At 38.8% G+C, this 19,531-nt stretch overlaps 1 protein-coding gene across 3 annotated transcripts in view; it reads right to left on the bottom strand.

Moving 5' to 3' along the window:
• LOC150108797 (RNA/RNP complex-1-interacting phosphatase homolog) overlaps window positions 1-19,531 on the bottom strand; it is a 198,016-nt gene that overhangs the window by 160,013 nt on the left and 18,472 nt on the right. For all 3 annotated transcript variants that reach the window (XM_090403309.1, XM_090403308.1, XM_090403310.1), the window contains one exon: window positions 8,999-9,030. In XM_090403309.1, coding sequence (XP_090259435.1) covers window positions 8,999-9,030 — 32 coding nt within the window. The remainder of the gene's footprint in view (window positions 1-8,998; window positions 9,031-19,531) is intronic.

Genomic DNA, 19,531 nt, shown 5'->3' with positions numbered 1-19,531 from the left:
TGGCGGGTGATTAAAGTGTCTAGGAAGGGGAGGGTGTTGTTTTCCTCTTTTTCTAAGGTGAACTGGACTCTGGGGTGTTGGTTGTTTAAGTGTGTTAGGAAGGAGTGGAGTGTGTCTGAGCCATGTGGCCAAATAGCAAACACATCATCCACATAACGAAGCCAAATAGTGGGTTTTTGTGGGGCGGAGTTTAAGGCTTTCTCTTCAAACGTCTCCATAAAGAAATTGGCCAAGGGTGGGGAAAGTGGCGAACCCATGGCTGTCCCCTCTATCTGTTTGTAGAACTTTCCTTGCCAAACGAAATAGCCTGAGTTCATTGTGAACTGAAATAGGGCTGAGATATCGAGAGGAAACTTGGCTTGGATGAGCTCAAGGGTTTCTTTGAGTGGGACATTAGTGAATAGGGAGGAGACATCAAAACTGACCATTATGTCAGTGTGTTGGAGTGTGAGGTTTTCTATACTAGCTTTAAAGTGGGCTGAGTTTTTTATGTGTGATGGTGTGTTGCCAGTGTAATGTGTGTGAGCGTTTTGGCTAAATGTTTGGCTAATTTATATGTGGGGGAATCAATGCCATCCACTATGGGACGCAATGGCACATTTTGTTTATGTATTTTTGGGAGTCCATATAATTGGGGGAATTAAAAAGAAATTAATATTGTTCCTAAAAGTCCTAATGATGCCCTCTTGCGGGCTAATTTGGTAGTCTTGGCAGTTGGGCTGAAGTTCTCATAATGAAAGTCTCCCAAATTTGGGGCAGTTTCATGCACCCAAATTTGTTGAGGTTAGGAACGTTTTTTAGAGCTGCTGAAGATTCTTTGAATAATCTTTCATATTTAAACTTGCTGCGATGAATTATTTTTGTTTTCTTCCAACGAATTTTATGGTGGGTATCTAAGGCATGGTCTGCCAGCCCAGAGCGGCTGTACTGGTGAAACCGGATGTAGTCTTGGTGTTCTGAAATCCTGATATTTGTTGTTCTGCCTGTTTGGCCAAAGTAGGACAATTTGCAGCTGCAAGGGACCTGGTATACACCAGGTAGGTCTAGGAGAAGTGGTTGGTCTTTGGTAGAGCGGATAAGGGATGCCAACTTTTTACATGGTCTGTAACAGGAAGTAAGGTCATATTTTTTGAGGATATTGGTTATTTTCTCAGAGGTGCCCTGGATGTAGGGGATGGTGATAGATTTGGTGTAATCTTTATTGTGGAGGGGGGTTGTGGTTTGCAGGTTTTAGTATTTTTTGGATTTTTTTGGGGTTATAGCCATTGGCTAAGAAAGTGTTGAGAAAGTCTCCCAAATTTGGTTATTTTCTCAGAGGTGCCCTGGATGTAGGGGATGGTGATAGATTTGGTGTAATCTTTATTGTGGAGGGGGGTTGTGGTTTGCAGGTTTTAGTATTTTTTGGATTTTTTTGGGGTTATAGCCATTGGCTAAGAAAGTGTTGAGGATGTGGTTTAGTTCAATAGTCAGGGCCTTGTCACATCTGAGCAGAATAATTTTGCCCTGTTATATAGTGTTTTTATCACCCCATATTGTTGTGAGGGGAGGGGGATTGTTGGTGAATGTATCGGCCAGTATGGGTGGGTTTTCTGTAAACAGAGAAAACCAAAGATCCATTAAGCTGGCGGGTGATTAAAGTGTCTAGGAAGGGGAGGGTGTTGTTTTCCTCTTTTTCTAAGGTGAACTGGACTCTGGGGTGTTGGTTGTTTAAGTGTGTTAGGAAGGAGTGGAGTGTGTCTGAGCCATGTGGCCAAATAGCAAACACATCATCCACATAACGAAGCCAAATAGTGGGTTTTTGTGGGGCGGAGTTTAAGGCTTTCTCTTCAAACGTCTCCATAAAGAAATTGGCCAAGGGTGGGGAAAGTGGCGAACCCATGGCTGTCCCCTCTATCTGTTTGTAGAACTTTCCTTGCCAAACGAAATAGCCTGAGTTCATTGTGAACTGAAATAGGGCTGAGATATCGAGAGGAAACTTGGCTTGGATGAGCTCAAGGGTTTCTTTGAGTGGGACATTAGTGAATAGGGAGGAGACATCAAAACTGACCATTATGTCAGTGTGTTGGAGTGTGAGGTTTTCTATACTAGCTTTAAAGTGGGCTGAGTTTTTTATGTGTGATGGTGTGTTGCCAGTGTAATGTGTGTGAGCGTTTTGGCTAAATGTTTGGCTAATTTATATGTGGGGGAATCAATGCCATCCACTATGGGACGCAATGGCACATTTTGTTTATGTATTTTTGGGAGTCCATATAATTGGGGGGGGGGGGGGTCTAGGGTTATAAGGTTTAAGTTTGTTGGTGACTTCCACAGGCCAAGAAGTGACTTTCTTAAGGAGTCTGTGGAGAGATCTAATCTGAGAGCTGGTCGGATTGTATTCAATGGGGAGGTAAGTCGTACGGTCTAGTACTAAAGCATTTAGCTTACCTTTGTAGTCTTTTTGATTGAGTACCACAGTGATGCTTCCCTTATCAGCTTTGGTGATTACTATTTTTTTGTTGTTTATCAATTCTTGTAGGGCTGCATATTCGTTTTTGGATAAGTTGGTTTTTGGAGGTTTGGCTTTAGTCAGAACACCGACTACATCCAGTCTTATGTTGTTGGCGATATGGTTAGGCAGGTTGCGAATCCCACGCTCTATTTGGATCATGATTTCTTCAGCAGGTATCCTTTTCGGAGCTAGGGCGAAATTGTGACCACGTGAAAGTGCGGTGAGTGCTTCAGGCTTTAAAACTGCCGACGAGAGGTTGACTACAGTGTTGAGTGGTGGCTGTGGTAAGGAAGTAGAATTCTTCGTCAGGTTTTCGTATTTTTTTTTCGTGCCGACTACGTATTTTTTCGAATTCTTTTCTTGCCGATGAGCATGAGATGTCATGAAGTATCGACCATAGATCACGGCCGAGTGTATTCGAAAGCTCTTCCTCTACCGCCCGTAACGTTTTGTTTTCGTCGGCAAGGAGAACGCGCGTCGCAGTAATTTGTTCTCTTAACAGGGCGAAGCTAGTGCGGTTATAAATGCATAGAGCTTTCTCTGAAGTAAAACGGTGCTTCGATTTGACACAATTAGGGATCACTTTGCCGCTGCCTTTGCCGCAATTTGACACAATTAGGGATCACTTTGCCACTAAAACGCTGCTGGGATAACAAAGTGATCCCTAATTGTGTCAAATTGAAGCACCGTTTTACTTCAGAGAAAGCTATACGCATTTATAACCGCACTAGCTTCGCCCTGTTAAGAGAACAAATTACCGCAACGCACGTTCTCCTTGCCGACGAAAACAAAACCTTACGGGCGCTAGAGGAAGAGCTTTCGAATACACTCGGCCGTGATCTATGGTCGATATTTCATGACATCCCATGCTCATCGGCAAGAAAAGAATTCGAAAAAATACGTAGTCGGCACATAAAAAAAATACGAAAACCTGACGAAGAATTCTACTTCCTTACCACAGCCACCACTCAACACTGTAGTCAACTTCTCGTCGGCAGTTTTAAAGCCTGAAGCACTCACCGCACTTTCACGTGGTCACAATTTCGCCCTAGCTCCGAAAAGGATAACTGCTGAAGAAATCATGATCCAAATAGAGCGTGGGATTCGTAACCTGCCTAACCATATCGCCAACAACGTAAGACTGGATGTAGTCGGTGTTCTGACTAAAGCCAAACCTCCAAAAACCAACTTATCCAAAAACGAATATGCAGCCCTACAAGAATTGAAAAACAACAAAAAAATAGTACCAAAGCTGATAAGGGAAGCGCCACTGTGGCACTCAATCAAAAAGACTACAAAGGTAAGCTAAATGCTTTAGTACTAGACCGTACGACTTACCTCCCCATTGAATACAATCCGACCAGCTCTCAGATTAGAACTCTCCACAGACTCCTTAAGAAAGTCACTTCTTGGCCTGTGAAAGTCACCAACAAACTTAAACCTTATAACTCTAGACCCCCCCCCGATTATATGGACTCCCAAAAATACATAAACAAAATGTGCCATTGCGTCCCATAGTGGATGGCATTGATTCCCCCACATATAAATTAGCCAAACATTTAGCCAAAACACTCACACACTACACTGGCAACACACCATCACACATAAAAAACTCAGCCCACTTTAAAGCCAGTATAGAAAACCTCACACTCCAACACACTGACATAATGGTCAGTTTTGACGTCTCCTCCCTATTCACTAACGTCCCACTCAAAGAAACCCTTGAGCTCATCCAAGCCAAGTTTCCTCCCGATATCTCAGCCCTATTTCAGTTCACAATGAACTCAGGCTATTTCGTTTGGCAAGGAAAGTTCTACAAACAGATAGAGGGGACAGCCATGGGTTCGCCACTTTCCCCACCCTTGGCCAATTTCTTTATGGAGACGTTTGAAGAGAAAGCCTTAAACTCCGCCCCACAAAAACCCACTATTTGGCTTCGTTATGTGGATGATGTGTTTGCTATTTGGCCACATGGCTCAGACACACTCCACTCCTTCCTAACACACTTAAACAACCAACACCCCAGAGTCCAGTTCACCTTAGAAAAAGAGGAAAACAACACCCTCCCCTTCCTAGACACTTTAATCACCCGCCAGCTTAATGGATCTTTGGTTTTCTCTGTTTACAGAAAACCCACCCATACTGGCCGATACATTCACCAACAATCCCCCCCCCCTCACAACAATATGGGGTGATAAAAACACTATATAACAGGGCAAAATTAATCTGCTCAGATGACAAGGCCCTGACTATTGAACTAAACCACATCCTCAACACTTTCTTAGCCAATGGCTATAACCCCAAAAAAATCCAAAAAATACTAAAACCTGCAAACCACAACCCCCCTCCACAATAAAGATTACACCAAGTCTATCACCATTCCCTACATCCAGGGCACCTCTGAGAAAATAACCAATATCCTCAAAAAATATGACCTTACTTCCTGTTACAGACCATATAAAAAGTTGGCATCCCTTATCCGCTCTACCAAAGACCAACCACTTCCCCTAGACCTACCTGGTGTATACCAGGTCCCTTGCAGCTGCAAATTGTCCTACTTTGGCCAAACAGGCAGAACAACAAATATCAGGATTTCAGAACACCAAGACTACATCCGGTTTCACCAGTACAGCCGCTCTGGGCTGGCAGACCATGCCTTAGATACCCACCATAAAATTCGTTGGAAGAAAACAAAAATAATTCATCGTAGCAAGTTTAAATACGAAAGATTATTCAAAGAATCTTCAGCAGCTCTAAAAAACGTTCCTAACCTCAACAAATTTGGGTGCATGAAACTGCCCCAAATTTGGGAGACTTTCATTATGAGAACTTCAGCCCAACTGCCAAGACTACCAAATTAGCCCGCAAGAGGGCACCATTAGGACTTTAGGAACAATATTAGTTTCTTGCTTTCTTCCTCATTTGCTTTGTGTTAGTTCCTGAGTGCACATACCATATCTCTATGTTCCTGAAGATGGCAATGTGACGTTGCCGAAATATAGAAGTGATTCATTAAAGTTACCTTTAATTAATATACTTCATTTGCGTTGCTAATTCCATAAACTAATTACCAGTTATGTCTAACCAACGTATAAGCCTTGCTACTAGAATCATTCTGTTCAAGTGACCATACCAACTGAGATTAGCTCTGCTAACGCATTCCTGGATGCTGACCAAATGGGGGTGCTTAAGGGTCAAAGCTGTATAACTGAGAGGAAACCTCCACATAGCCTTTAAAGGAATGCGGAGATCCGACCAGGGATTCTGATCTAATGTTCAAGCCTCACCTTCTCGTGGTGCACCCTGTTGGGTATCTATCTGGATACTGAATTAAACCAAAATACAAAATGATGGTACAACATGACAAAATTTCATGCCGGCTGGGACATCGCCTGGTTAAACAAGGCCGCTGTTGTTTTCGCCAGGGAACCAGGGTGAACAGCGAAAAGTCAGCTACTGGAACAAATCAGAACACACACCACAACTCAACATCACCAGAGTTAAAGATCGGTACTATCAACATAAGAAGCCTGAATGGCAAAGAAATGGAGCTAGCTGAGGAATTAGATACGTACCAGATTGACATAAACAAAAAAAAGACAAAAACTGGTCAGATCTTTCTGAGCAATAAATACAAAATGTTATATTCAAGCAATGACAATCAAGGAAAAGAAGGAGTAGCCATCGTATTCAACACAAAAACAAAGTCCATGTATTTAAAATTAAACTTTAATTCTTGCTAACAGTTTATATAAAGTGCAATTTTTCCAGTACAGGAAAACCTCGTTTAATGCAAATTCGACAGGCGCGATTGAGTGAAATTATACTATTTCCCACTTCAAGCGAGTGATTAATCAGTTAACATGATGTTTTTACATTATGCAAAATTTTTTGTTGCTAATCTACAGCGAATGGAAAAACTGAAGGTCATTAGTAATACAATGATTGTGCGAGACCTGGGATACAGTGAATCTACAGTTTGGACTATATTAAATAAGAGCAAAGAATACAAAGAACAAGGCAAAGTTGCTACTGCTTCTTTAAGTATGCAGATCATCCGAAATAGAAGCCATTTAATGATCAAGATGGAGCGTCTTCTATCACTCTGGATTGAGGATTATAACCAAAAATGAATACCTCTTAGTATAGGGAGTATTCAGGCAAAAGCTCAATATTTTTACCTCATTGAAAGAAACCAAATTTGAAGAGGAATTTGAAAGCTTTACTGCAAGTTTAGGATGGTTTGACCATTTTAAAAATTGAGACGTAAGAATAACTGGGGAATCTGCTGGTGCTGATAAAGATTCTGTGGCCAAATTTCCTGAAGAATTGCAAAGGATAATTCAGGAGGGTGATTATGATGATCGGCAAATATTCAACATCGATGAAACCGATTTGTTTTGGAAGCATATGCCAACAAAAAAATTCCTAGATAAAACTGAAGCATCTCAACCTGGATACAAGGTATCTAATGATCGTACGCTTTTATTAGGAGGCAATACTGAAGGCGACTTTAAACTCAAGTCTATGTTAGTTTATTATACACAAAATCCAAGATCTACCATTATTGAAGAAAACAGCAGTTGGAAAAAAACTTGGATTTAATGAACTGGATAATGAAGATATGAGAAACTTGCCTGATTCCCATTCAGAACAGTTAAGTGAGAATGATCTCCTTCAACCAGAAAAAGAAAAAGAAAGCGCAAACAAGAAGAGAATGGTACGACTAAGAAGCTAACCACAAAAGAACTTGAGCAAGTTTTCAATCACATTGAGCATGCTAAGGAAATTTTGTTTGATGCTGATCCTGATATGGAACAAGGATTCAAAGTCTGCCAAAATCTTGATAAAGTGATCACCAGCTATCGCAAATTGCATGACAATATGAAAAAGTCGGGCACTATTCAAACATCTTCACTTAATTTTTTTGTAAAAAAGTAGCTCAATCAAATGTTTAGACATTAAATAAAAATTTAAGCAATTGATTTTTATTAACTTTGGTGATTTCATCCTCTACTATAGCTAATACTGTAATTTTTTTTTTCCAAATTTACACTAACTGATGGATGAATTACAATGATTGCTATTGTTTATTGTATTTGCTTAACACAATTTCGCTTAGCATGTATTATTTGATGGATTAATTAATTGCATTAAGTGAGGCTTTCCTGTATATATTTTTCTTTATAAGATTATAATAAAACCCAATTAAGCTTACTTATAACGAATCCTAACTTCCAAAAAAAATTTGATGCAGTAAACACAATCAATAACTAAACATGATGAACATACAAAAAATGCAGTTAAGTTCTGCATACCTTCTACCTATTACAAAGAGATTCATAAATAGCATTGGCCTCCAGGCTTGCAATCCAACTTTCCAAAATGAATTAAACATGTACTTCCCTCCCATAAGCACCTACCTATGTGAGTGTTCTTTTTATGAGAACAAATTACATAAATTTCAGGCATTTATAACTGAAGATATTTTCATCATCGTTAGACCTCCATGAAGCCAAAAGATTCACTGTGGAAGGTCTCACTTATGAAACTTTATGTGTTATTTTATAAAAGCCAGGCCAAGCCACTGCTAGCTTGGTTGTCCAGGTGGTTAGTATGCCACTCTCCAACTAACAGGGCATGGGTTCAAATCCCACTGTGGGCAGAGATATTTGTAAAAGCTTGCTCTAGACAAGGAGACTTTTACATGCAGTTTGAGCTTGTATAGTTCCTTAAGTTTTTTTTTTTTTTTAACATCTAAAATAAATTTTTTCTTTTTTTTCTTTCTTCTTAGTGGACTCAACTGGTTATCAAGAGGATGAGATCAGATGATGATGATGATGAAAATAAATTTAGAAAATAGAGAAAATTGAGAATGATGTGATGATCCAGCATGACATATTTTCTTTTTATCCCTTGTATTTTATACAAAAAAAAAAAAAAAAAAGTGCAAATTCAAATAACCATCAGAGCTGAACAACATATCAACACAGCATATACTCCAAACATATTGGAACATGCCTGCTTCCATTGCACAATGAACTGCAAGCGCTCTAAAATAAAAATAAAATACCAGTATATAAGTTCTGCATGCTTTTCCTGTATCTGACACTGATATTTTTGTATACAATGCTATATACAAAAATATCAGTAGTAAATGCAAGAAAAATACATGAAGAATAGACACCCCCACCCATATCCACTGCCTAATAAAAGAAGTATCTAAGAGGATGACCAATATACTGAAATGTAGACTATGAAACAATTTATCAGTCATTTTGGTAAATTCTGTCAATGTACAGAATTGTTATTACTAATGACAGAATTGGAAGATGACAGTAAAATAGTAATAATAATAATAATAAATTAAAAATATTAATAAAGAAGAAGTAAAATCCCTTCGTTAAGAAAATAATGACTCGTGGACCTTTTCCCCAAGGAAATCCTGCATATTCCACTGCTAAAACGTAATTTCATAAATTTATGACATATATCAAATGCAATGCTTACCACATTTTCTCAGGAAGTTGATGGCAGAGTGCCTGACAAAGAAAATACATTTTATACAATAACTAAAAAACAGCTGATTTTTAGTTAAATATCAAGAAAATAAAAAGTCAAATTTAACCGACATTTAAAATAATACAATTGAAAATAAACCAAAAGTAAGGCAGGGTCCATTATTTAAAGCTTGATGTTAAATAACTTACTAAACAAAGTATTTTAGAGAAATATATAACTGATTAATTTTTTCAATGTTCTAATCCTTATATCAAGGTTGGATCTCAGGAGTAAATATATATGCATATTAAACAAGCAACACAAATGATTACAGTAGAATCATTATTACCAGCCCACTTTGACAGAAGAGTAAAAAAAATAAATAATGGCATTAATGCATTCTACTGGGAACATATCTGAAATGAATTTAATCTAAGAGTGAAGATGCTGTTTAAGAATCTCAAGTGAACATTAAAAAAAAAAAAAAAAAAAAAAAAAAAAAGAGTATTACAAAGTATATTACAAAATATTTTGATTTGAAACTAAGAGAACATCTTCAGCATAACTGACAATTTATAAAGGTAGAATAACAATGAATATAAGTTGCATGAGAATGGTACAGCATAGAGATAAGTGGTTGATATACATAAAGAAAATATTGCCTATAATTAATAAGTAGCAGATGTACTTGAACTTTTGGAAGGAAAGCTTCATTCCAGTTCAACTTAGTGCAATGTGGTAGTACTTAAGCACTCTCTGAATAAGCACTCAAATTTAAAACAGGCATTTATGTAAAAGATGAGTCTTTGACCAAAACATTCTATGGTTGTCATTGTTAACTGTACTACGCTAGATGAGAACAGAGGATGCAGTACTGATGTTTTTTCAGCTTATTCTTGGCTGAATATCCTGTTCACCCAAAGGATGAGAAAAGATAATCATAAATAACTTGGTAAACAGGTGAGAGAAGGAGGAGACCCCAACCCTGCTTGTAGAGTCTGAATCCCATACAATGCTAGAATCTATAAACTAATTTCAAAGATCCTTAACTATGTACCAAGGACAAATATTCTACTTTTTCTTTCCCAGATGTTTACTAGATTTCCTTTAAATGTCTCTTCGCAGGATAAAAAGGAGTTTGATTGTGAAAAGGAATATCAAGAGAATCTTCTGGTTTGACCCATCTTTTACGCAGATATTATTTTAACACGTTCACGTTAGGAAGTCTTTCCCATGTTTATCATACCCACGAGACTTCTCATTATTGTTTGTGTGCAGCTTCTGCATCAGGCTCACTGATACAAAGTTTATACAGCATGTTAGTTGCAACTCTCAGTAGAATTTTATTTGAAGTTAGCATTTGTGATCTGTCTTAATGACATCAAAAATTTCAAATTCATTCAAACAAGCACTTCTTTCATATTATTGAAAATTTGGACAAATGTTAGGACAATTGTTTTAAGTTAGATACTCTGTTTGGCAGTACAACAAATGGTTTTTGCTTGAGTCAATGCAGCACAGTTTCTGTGGGAGAGGACATACGTTGCATTAGGTAGTGCCATTTTTATCCCAGTCTCTAACTGCACTATTTTTGACAAATATGTTATGCAGACTACAAATGTCTCTGTACCTTATTCAGTGATACAGTATAACTACTTATTTTTCTTGTCTGCAGTATAGTGGCTATTGGGAAGGGTATGTTGTTCACTACATAGGGACAGCTGCCTCCAGTCTTCGGACATTATACAGAGGAAGTAAAAATTTATCTATTCCTAACTGAAAATGAATGCTATATTCTATATGAAGAACATCTGATGAAAACCAAGAAACTAGAAACATGTGGGAAATCCACATGTTCTAGTGATGAGTTTCTTGAGCTGCTGTCAAAAAGAAAAAAATCGCATCTGATGATTTCGAATTTTCAAAGATGTGAATAATTCATGACGATTTCAATCAGGTATTGTATTTACAGAGCAGTTCCTATCTAATGAGGAAGATATTTCACAAAGTAAGGTTTCAGTTTCGAATGAATGGAATCCAGGAAGTAACATGGCAGTACTGGTTCAGGAGTACGATACAGAAGATGAGCTACTTTTACCACTTGATGCAGAAAATTCATCTGCAGTGTATTCTGCATTTTTAACTGATGACCTAATGGAATTTATGGTATGCAAAACTGACAGATCTGCAGACCAACTCAGCATAGTAAAACTCCAAGTAGATATGTGAATTCCAAGAATTAACTTCTTAAAAAAAAAAACTGATCATACATACATACATCTTCAAGACCCACCTTTTGTAATTGGATTGTGGGGGCAACAGCTGCAAGAGGAACTTCCAGTGGTCACGCTCCTCTGCCACCAAGCTCAGGTGTTCTGGTGGGATTCCCAAACGTGTCCACCCAAGGATTTGGATATAATCTATCCAGCGAGTCCTTGGCCTTCCACCCTCTGGCTTGGCAAAGAGGACCTGCTGAAGGAGCCTCTCTTGTGGCATTCTGACCAGGTGCCCGTACCAACGTAACTGTGATCTCTCAACACAGAGAAGCAGCGGTTGAGTATTGAGGGTTTCCCGAATTGCAGAGCTTCTGACTCTGTCAAGTCTTGTCAGCCCTGCAACCCCTTGAAGGAACCTCATTTCAGTCGCTTGGATTCATGTCCGCATTCTTTCAGTCATTACCCAACTCTCATGACCATAGGTGAGGATGGGAACATAGACTGTATTGAAGACAGCCAGCTTTGCCTTCTGGCTTAATTCCCGCTTCAGTACTACCGAACTGCTAAGCTCCTGCAATATTGAGCTTGCTAAGCCAATTCGAGTATCTAGCTCTACGTCCCATTTTCCATCATTCGTGAATATGGACCCAAGGTATTTAAACTTCTCCACCTGCCTCATTGGAACTCCACTTACATGTAGAGTGCACTGGGTTGTCTTGAGACATATCCAGGGTCCACTGGAGGTCATCTGTGGAAGAGCTAAGCAGAACTAGGTCATCTGCAAAAAGCAGACGTCCAATGCTACATCTTCCAATTCTGACACACTCACTGCCTCGGCTGTGCCTATCAATCCAGTCCATAAATATTATGAAAAGGAGGGGTAACAGAACACACCCTTAGCGGAGGCCAACGGAGACTGTGAAAGGTTCAGACTTTGTGCTGTTTACCCTGACACAAAACTCTGGGCATTCATACAGGGACTTGATGGCAGCTAATAGTCAGTCATCCACTCCATACTCCTGTACTACTTGCCAAAGCTTATCCTGAGGAACCCAGTCATATGCCTTCTCCAAGTCCACAAAACATGTGTAGACATTCTTGGAATATTCCCAAGATTTCTCAAAGACATGCCTTAAAGTGAAGATTTGGTCAGTTGTGCTATTAACAGGACAAAAGCCACATTGTCCTTCTGATCATCAAAAACTGATCATTAATATAGTAAATAAAAGAATTATCAGAAAATAAAGTGAAATATATATATATATAAAGAAACACACATATTGTACAAATGTTGAAGATAACCCAGAGGATTGCTGCAATACTGAGAAGGATGCTGACCTGCAGAGATAAAAGAGTTATCATTCCATTGCATAAGACCCTGATCAGACCACACTTAGACTATTGTTCCCAAATTTGGTCCCCAGGATTTGAAGGGGATAAATTAATTGTGGAAAGGGTACAGAGGTGGATAACAAAGATGATTTCAGGACTGTACAATGTCAGTTATGAGGATCGACTGAGGGGATGTGGACTGCAGAGTTCGGTGGATAGAAGGAGAGGTGATATGATCAAGACTTTTAAACTGTTGAGAGGGCTGTTACAGGGTATAAATTGGGGAGTTCTTTCGCTTGGTGGAACGGTGGAAAGGAGCGATGACAAGGGTGCCATCCCTGGAAGTTATGAAAGGAAGCTAGAGGGTGAGGAGTGGTTTCTTTGTGTGGAAGGTGGTTGAACTGTGGAATGCATTGCCTGAGAGAGTGGATAGAGCAAGAACGGTCAATGAGCAGTATGATAAACTTTGTGTTTCCGAAGGACCTCCCACGATGAGTCTGACTCTATGGAGGCCTGAATAATAATAATATTATTATTATTTAATATTAATTGTAAACTTTTTTTTGTTTAATCATATACATGTTTCAATCATATATCTACTGTATTTTACCTGTCTAGGATGTGCCTCATATCTCTTTTGAAGTTCACTGTTGTCATTCTACTTTCCTGAATTATTAGTTAAACTGAAGATGATCAGCAAGTTAGTTATAGATTGAATATATGTGGCTATAAACATGGTGAAAGGACGTACTGTCGGAGAGCTCCTGAAAGATTTGCGATTTTTGTTGATTTATTAATATTTTGTTAGATTTAATTGTGTAATTTTAGTATATTATTGTAGTTTTAGTAATGTAGTTAGTGTACTAAAGTGTTTTATAACATAATCTATGTTGGGAAGTCGCCGCTAGAGGGATTCGTAGTGTGTAGTGTTCGTGAAAGCTCCTGATAAGATAAGCGTTATTTTCAGTTATCATTGAGAAATTTACTTTAATATTGCATAGTTTTGTTTGCCTTGCGTATCTTAGTGCGTCTGTTTGTGTGTTTTTGGTGTTTATAATTTATAATTTGATAAAATACGTTACTAGTAAGTATGGCTCCAATACGAAGGAAAATGGCGGCCAGTAATGATGGTTCACCATCTTCTTTCAAGAACGGTAATGTAAAGGAGATGATTTTGTGTACTATCTGCGAAATGTACGCTTTGCGAAGTGCGGTCAGAGTGGTTAGATGATAATAAAGGAGTGAATGTGTGTAGAAAATGTAGGGAGAATGAGGAATTGTAGTGTATTTCGGATCGTGAGTGTGATATTTGTGTCAAACTTCAGAATGAAGAAAATAGGGATATGACAAGAAACGGCGAGGTTGTACCAGAGAATTGTGGGAGTGTGAATGTAGAAAGTGTGAATGATAGTATTAATGGTTTTACAGAGAATAAAAAAGATGAGATAGATGCAATGAGTGAGATCGTGTTGTTGAATGATGCAATACAAAGGGCAAAACAGCAGCTAGAGCATATGAGCAAAAGTCGACTGAATGAACCAGCCAATAATAAAAAGTATGACAGGAAAAATAGGCGTATGAGTGTGAACATGAACAAAATGAAGGATAGAGTGCTGTATGGAGACTCGTTAGTACGAGGTGTGTTAGTAGAGGATTTGACAAAATCGTACCAACCTGGAGCGACCATAAAGGATGTAACTGAGTCTATTAGAGAGCAAAAGGAAAGGGTGAAAGAAATGATTGTTGTGGCAGGTACGAATGATTTGAAAGGAGAAATGATTTGAAATGATAGAAGACCTGAATGAATTGTTTGAGGAAGCAAAAGAAAAGAGTGAGAGAGTTAGATTGAGTAGTCTTTTGCCATGGTATGACAGTGAAATGTTTAAAAGGAGGGCCATAATTGCGAATGACTTTATGCGTGGGTTATGTATGACAAGTTGTGAGGAATTTGTGGACGTGTGTGGAGTGAGTTCGAAGGGCGAAAGGATCTATATAACATGGATGGCTTGCATTTGAATGGTTACAGTGTAAGGAGACTTGAGAAAGTGTTGCTGAATGTAGTGGATGTGCAAATTCAGGGAAACTAGATTTATTAAGGGGGGGTTAGATATACAGTCCTTAGGGAGGCAGTTGAATGTATGAATGCATATAATATGCCCGAGTGAATAAGGACAACAAATCAGAGTGGGATAGTTAATATAAGGCATCAATGTAGGGTTGGGGGTCTTAAATTCATGTACACTAATGCAAGGAGTATTAGGAACAAGAAGGAAGAGTTTTTGGGCATGGTTGGCACTTCCAGACCCAGGTTATTGGTATTAGTGAATCATGGCTGACTGTAGATGATATAGCTAGTGGGATCGAATGCGATGGGTATAGTGTGTTCAGGAATGATAGGGAGAATAAAATGGGGGAAGGAGTATTGTTGATGATAGCTGATGAGCTACAGCCAAGGAGAATTGCAGGATAGAGAAAAGAGCACATTTGAGGCCATTTGGTGTGATATTGTGGCTAGCAGAACTAAATATACAATTGGGTGCTGCTATAGAACAGGTGATGGAATAGATGGTGGGGATAGTATGCATAGGCAAATAGAAGAAATGAGTGGAAGGAGGGTAATTATTATGGGAGATTTCAACTATGGTCGCATTGATTGGAGTGAGGAGAAGACACACGGGAGGAAGGAATTGGATTTTACGCGGTCATTAAGGGATAACTATCTGCGACAGCATGTAATGGAAAATACTAGGGGTCAGAGAGTGCTTGACCTAGTAATTGCATCTGAGGATTTGGTTGTAACAAATATGACCATACTGCCACCAATTGGTGAGAGTGATCATAGGGTCTTGACTTGGGAGGTAGCGAAAGGTGTGGAATTTTCAATTAAGACAGAGTACATGTGGAATTATCGGGCTGGAAAGTATGACAAGTTTAGGAGTTTGATTGGTTCAGTGCCATGGCATGTACAGCTGCAAGAACTAGAAGTTGATAGTACATGGGAGGCAGTTAAGAAGTGTTTGCATGAAGTAATGGCTGACTGTATACCTAGAGTCCAAATAATAAATCAAGTAGGGGTTAAATGGATGAATAACACCATTACGCTTGAGCTGCAAAAAAAGAAACAAATATGGAGGGAATTTAAGGAGAAAGGTGTCCGGCAGGCACATGAACGGTATAAAGTGCAGGCCAGAAGGGTAACGAGTGTGGTAAGAAAAGCAAAAAAGGATTACGAAAGAATATTGGCCATGCAGGCTAAAGAGAATCCTAAACAGTTTTTTAGATACGTAGCAAGTAAAAGGAAAAATGTACATGGTAGAATGATTTTAAAGAATGCCGATGGTAGGGAGGTAACTGAATCAGTTGATATAGTTGAGTTACTGAGTGAGCACTTTGCAAGTATATATCATCCAGGTGGTGACATTGAAGAAACGAATAAACCAGTAGATTATACGGGAATTGTGGTGAATAAAGTGGAGGTGAGTAGTCTATTACATAACCTCAATGTCAATACATCCGTGGGATTGGATGGTATACCAGCTCGTGTCGTACGAGAAGCAGCTAAAGAATTGTCAGTACCCTTGACCATTTTGTTTAATTTGAGTCTCGGGTCTGGGTTAGTCCCGATGGGGTGGAAAGAGGGGAAAATAGTTCCACTGCATAAAGGTGGTTCCAAGACTGCTGTTGTAAATTACCGACCGATTAGCATATCAGGAATCATTGTCAAGGTCTTAGAGAAATTAGTCAAGAAAAGAATACAGGATTGGATAGATGAAAATGGGATATTGTATGGGGGACAACATGGTTTTGTGAAAGGTAGATCATGCCTAACTTGCTCACGTTCTATAACACAGTGACGACTGAACTGGATAGGGGTAATGGGTTTACAGTGATACTACTGGACCTTGCCAAGGCCTTTGACAGGATACCACATGGAACCCGTGGTTCCATGTGGTATCCTGTCTGTGGTATCCATGTGGAATCAGTAAACTGGAGCAGATGGGGATAGATATAGGGTTGGTGAGATGGATAGGAGGGTGGTTGAAGGAGAGATTCCAGAGAGTAGTTTATGCAGGAGTGGAGTCTAAAAGACGGCTTGTGACTAGTGGTGTACTGTAGGGCTCTGTTCTTAGACCACTGCTTTTCAATTTGTTCATCAATGATATAGGAAAGGATTTGAGAGGAAGTGTTCACTTCTTTGCTGATGATGCAAAGTTGGGTAGAGCAATTGTGAGTGCACAGGATGTCAAAATGTTACAGAATGATTTGGATAGTTTGGAGGACTGGGCTAGGAAAAATAGATGTCAATTTAATGTGCCAAAGTGTAAGGTTATGCACTATGGGGTGAAAAGAATAGCAGCAGTATATCGCATTGGTGGAACCGTACTCCAGGAGATTGATGAGGCCAAGGGTTTGGGAGTGTTGGTGGATAGGGAATTGAAGTTTAGGGGGGGGCACATTGCAAAAGTGACTAAATCAGCTCATCAAATCACTTGGCTTCTGAAAAATACTTTAACATGCAGAGACAAACAAGTTGTTGTTCCTCTGTATCGAGCCTTGATAAGACCCCATCTGGACTACTGTGCCCAGTTATGGGCACCAGGGTTTCTTCGGGATGGGGAGGAAGTGGAGAGGATCCAGAGACGAGTGACCAAGATGATAGAAGGTCTGTGGAATGAACCTTATGAGAATAGGTTGAAGATTTGTGGGTTACAGAGATTGGACGATATTCAAAGGAGAGGTGATATGATTGAGACATTCAAATTACTGAAGGGTTTCTATAAGATTGATCCAGAAGATATTTTTGAAAATATGACTGGTGGTGGGAGGACTAGGGGCCATGCATGGAAGCTGGGCAAGAGCGTGATTGACAAGGGTGTTAGAGCCAGGTTTTTTACTTGGAGAGTGGTGAATGAGTGGAATAAGCTTCCAGAGTCTGTTGTGGGTGCTACGACCGTGAATGAGTTCAAGGCAAGGTATGATAGATACTGTGTCAATGTCGAATAGTTGTTCTTGACATGATGTTAGGGCCTCCTTCAATGAGTCTGTCGACTCCTTGGAGTGGCCTGGAACAATAATAATAATAATAAACTTTACAGTGTTTTTGACTTCATATACTGTTTTTTCTATGTTAAAACCTCTTAAAAATCAAAACTCATGCTGAGATCATCATTCTTATGTAGATACTGAGTGTGTGTGTATAAACACACACACATTCCACACATTCAGTAAGGGGTTCAAAAAAATAATGCTAGCATCTGGGAAATTGTGATGTCTCTATTAATAAGGTGTGGGACACAACCATTTGCCTTTAATACAGCTGCCAGCTCTTTGGAATAGATTTATACAACCTTTTAATAGTCTTCAGTGGAATGTGTACCATTTGTCTATTAGAATATCTGCCAATTGCTTGAGAAATGTTGGAGAAGGCAACCTGATTCTCACTCTGCTCTCCAAAACTGACTACAATGACTCAATGATATTCCAGTCAGGTGACTGAGCTGGCCAGGGCAGATGTTGAAGTTCTCAGTGCTCCTGTAATAATCAGTCTGAATATTGTATCATTATTCACAAATGTTCCTATAGATGAAGTAATGGTACTTATAGATAACACTGGCCAACAAAAAAAATTTTTTTTTAATTATGCTGATTATGATCTGACACTGGTTTTTCACTAATTTGGGTGCGCTGATTTCAAATATCAAACCCATTTTTCTCTATCACATCAGGTTTTTCCTCTATGGCATTTTCTTTTTGCTAATTTCTAAGTTTTTAATAGTTTTAAGGAGGCAGTACTAATTAGAGGATCAAAAAAATAGACTTTTTAATATTATTTTTTGAAAGTATGTACTTTTAAAAATCTGTTCCTAACTTTTTATCAAGAAATTCGAAAAATTCCTGAAAATATAGCCTATTATTCAAAGCGGTGCGCAGATCAGAATCAGAGCGCTCACCGCTCTCGCTCGCGAACGAATAAATGCATAAGAACCTGCAACAGCACGTACTGGCGCTTTGAATGCGAGAAAGGCCGATAACCGACCTAATACATTTAGGTGATGAAAAGTAGGCGATGACAACTGCCTAAAACAAATGAATGCTATATGCGTCATAGCAGACAAAGAACGATCGAAATCAGTCAATCATTAATCGGTCATTAAAGAATGATGAGCGCTTATAATGTTTCAATAAAGTCTCTAGTTTTTTTTGTCTTGTTAATTTTATGTTAGTTGGCAGTGAAGAAAATACATCATGTCTACTACTTGAAAATGTGTCAATAGTGTAGATTCCTTCTGCTACATTTGTGGTAGCTTTACTGTTCCCAGTTAAAGGACAAATATCACTGATTTCATTAAGAAAGTGTACTTTGCATACTTTGATGTAAAACTTGCAGATCAGGACAATTCATGGGCTCCAAATAAAGTGTAGGAGTCTTGTATGGAAAATTTACGACAGTGGAGGAAGAGAAAACGCCAAAAATTAGCTTTTGGCATTCCTATGATTTGGTGTGAACCGAAAAATCACATAGATGATTTCTATTTCTGTTTAGTTCAGACTTCTGGTTATAATAAGAAGAATAAGAAAAAAATTGTGTATCCAAATCTCGACTCAGCAATTCGGCCAGTTGCTCATTCCAATGAAATAGCCGTGCCAATTTATAAAGGACTTCCTTTACTTGAAAAAGAGCATGATCGGGATATGCCAGATGTTGATTTAGACAATGAAAATTAATTTCTAGTTCTGGACCGCAACGTTTTACTCAAGCGGAATTGAATGACTTAGTAAGAGATTTGGGCCTATCAAAGGAATCGTTGGAATTGTTAACTTCAAGATTAAATGAAAAAAACTTACTGGAGCAAGATACAAATATAACTTTTTATCGTAGCAGGGAAAGTAATCTTGTACAATATTTTAAATATGAGTGTGGGTTTGTTTACTGTAACAATGTGTCAGGTTTACTAACTGAAATGAGTGTTGTACAATATCATCCAAATGAGTG

Source organism: Typopeltis vanoorti, chromosome 2 (assembly GCF_054136105.1).
Source record: "Typopeltis vanoorti isolate ZY-2024b chromosome 2, IOZ_Tvanoo_1.0, whole genome shotgun sequence".
In the NCBI taxonomy this organism is placed as follows: Eukaryota; Metazoa; Arthropoda; class Arachnida; order Uropygi; family Thelyphonidae; genus Typopeltis; species Typopeltis vanoorti.
This window is presented reverse-complemented; position numbering and strand designations above follow the sequence as displayed.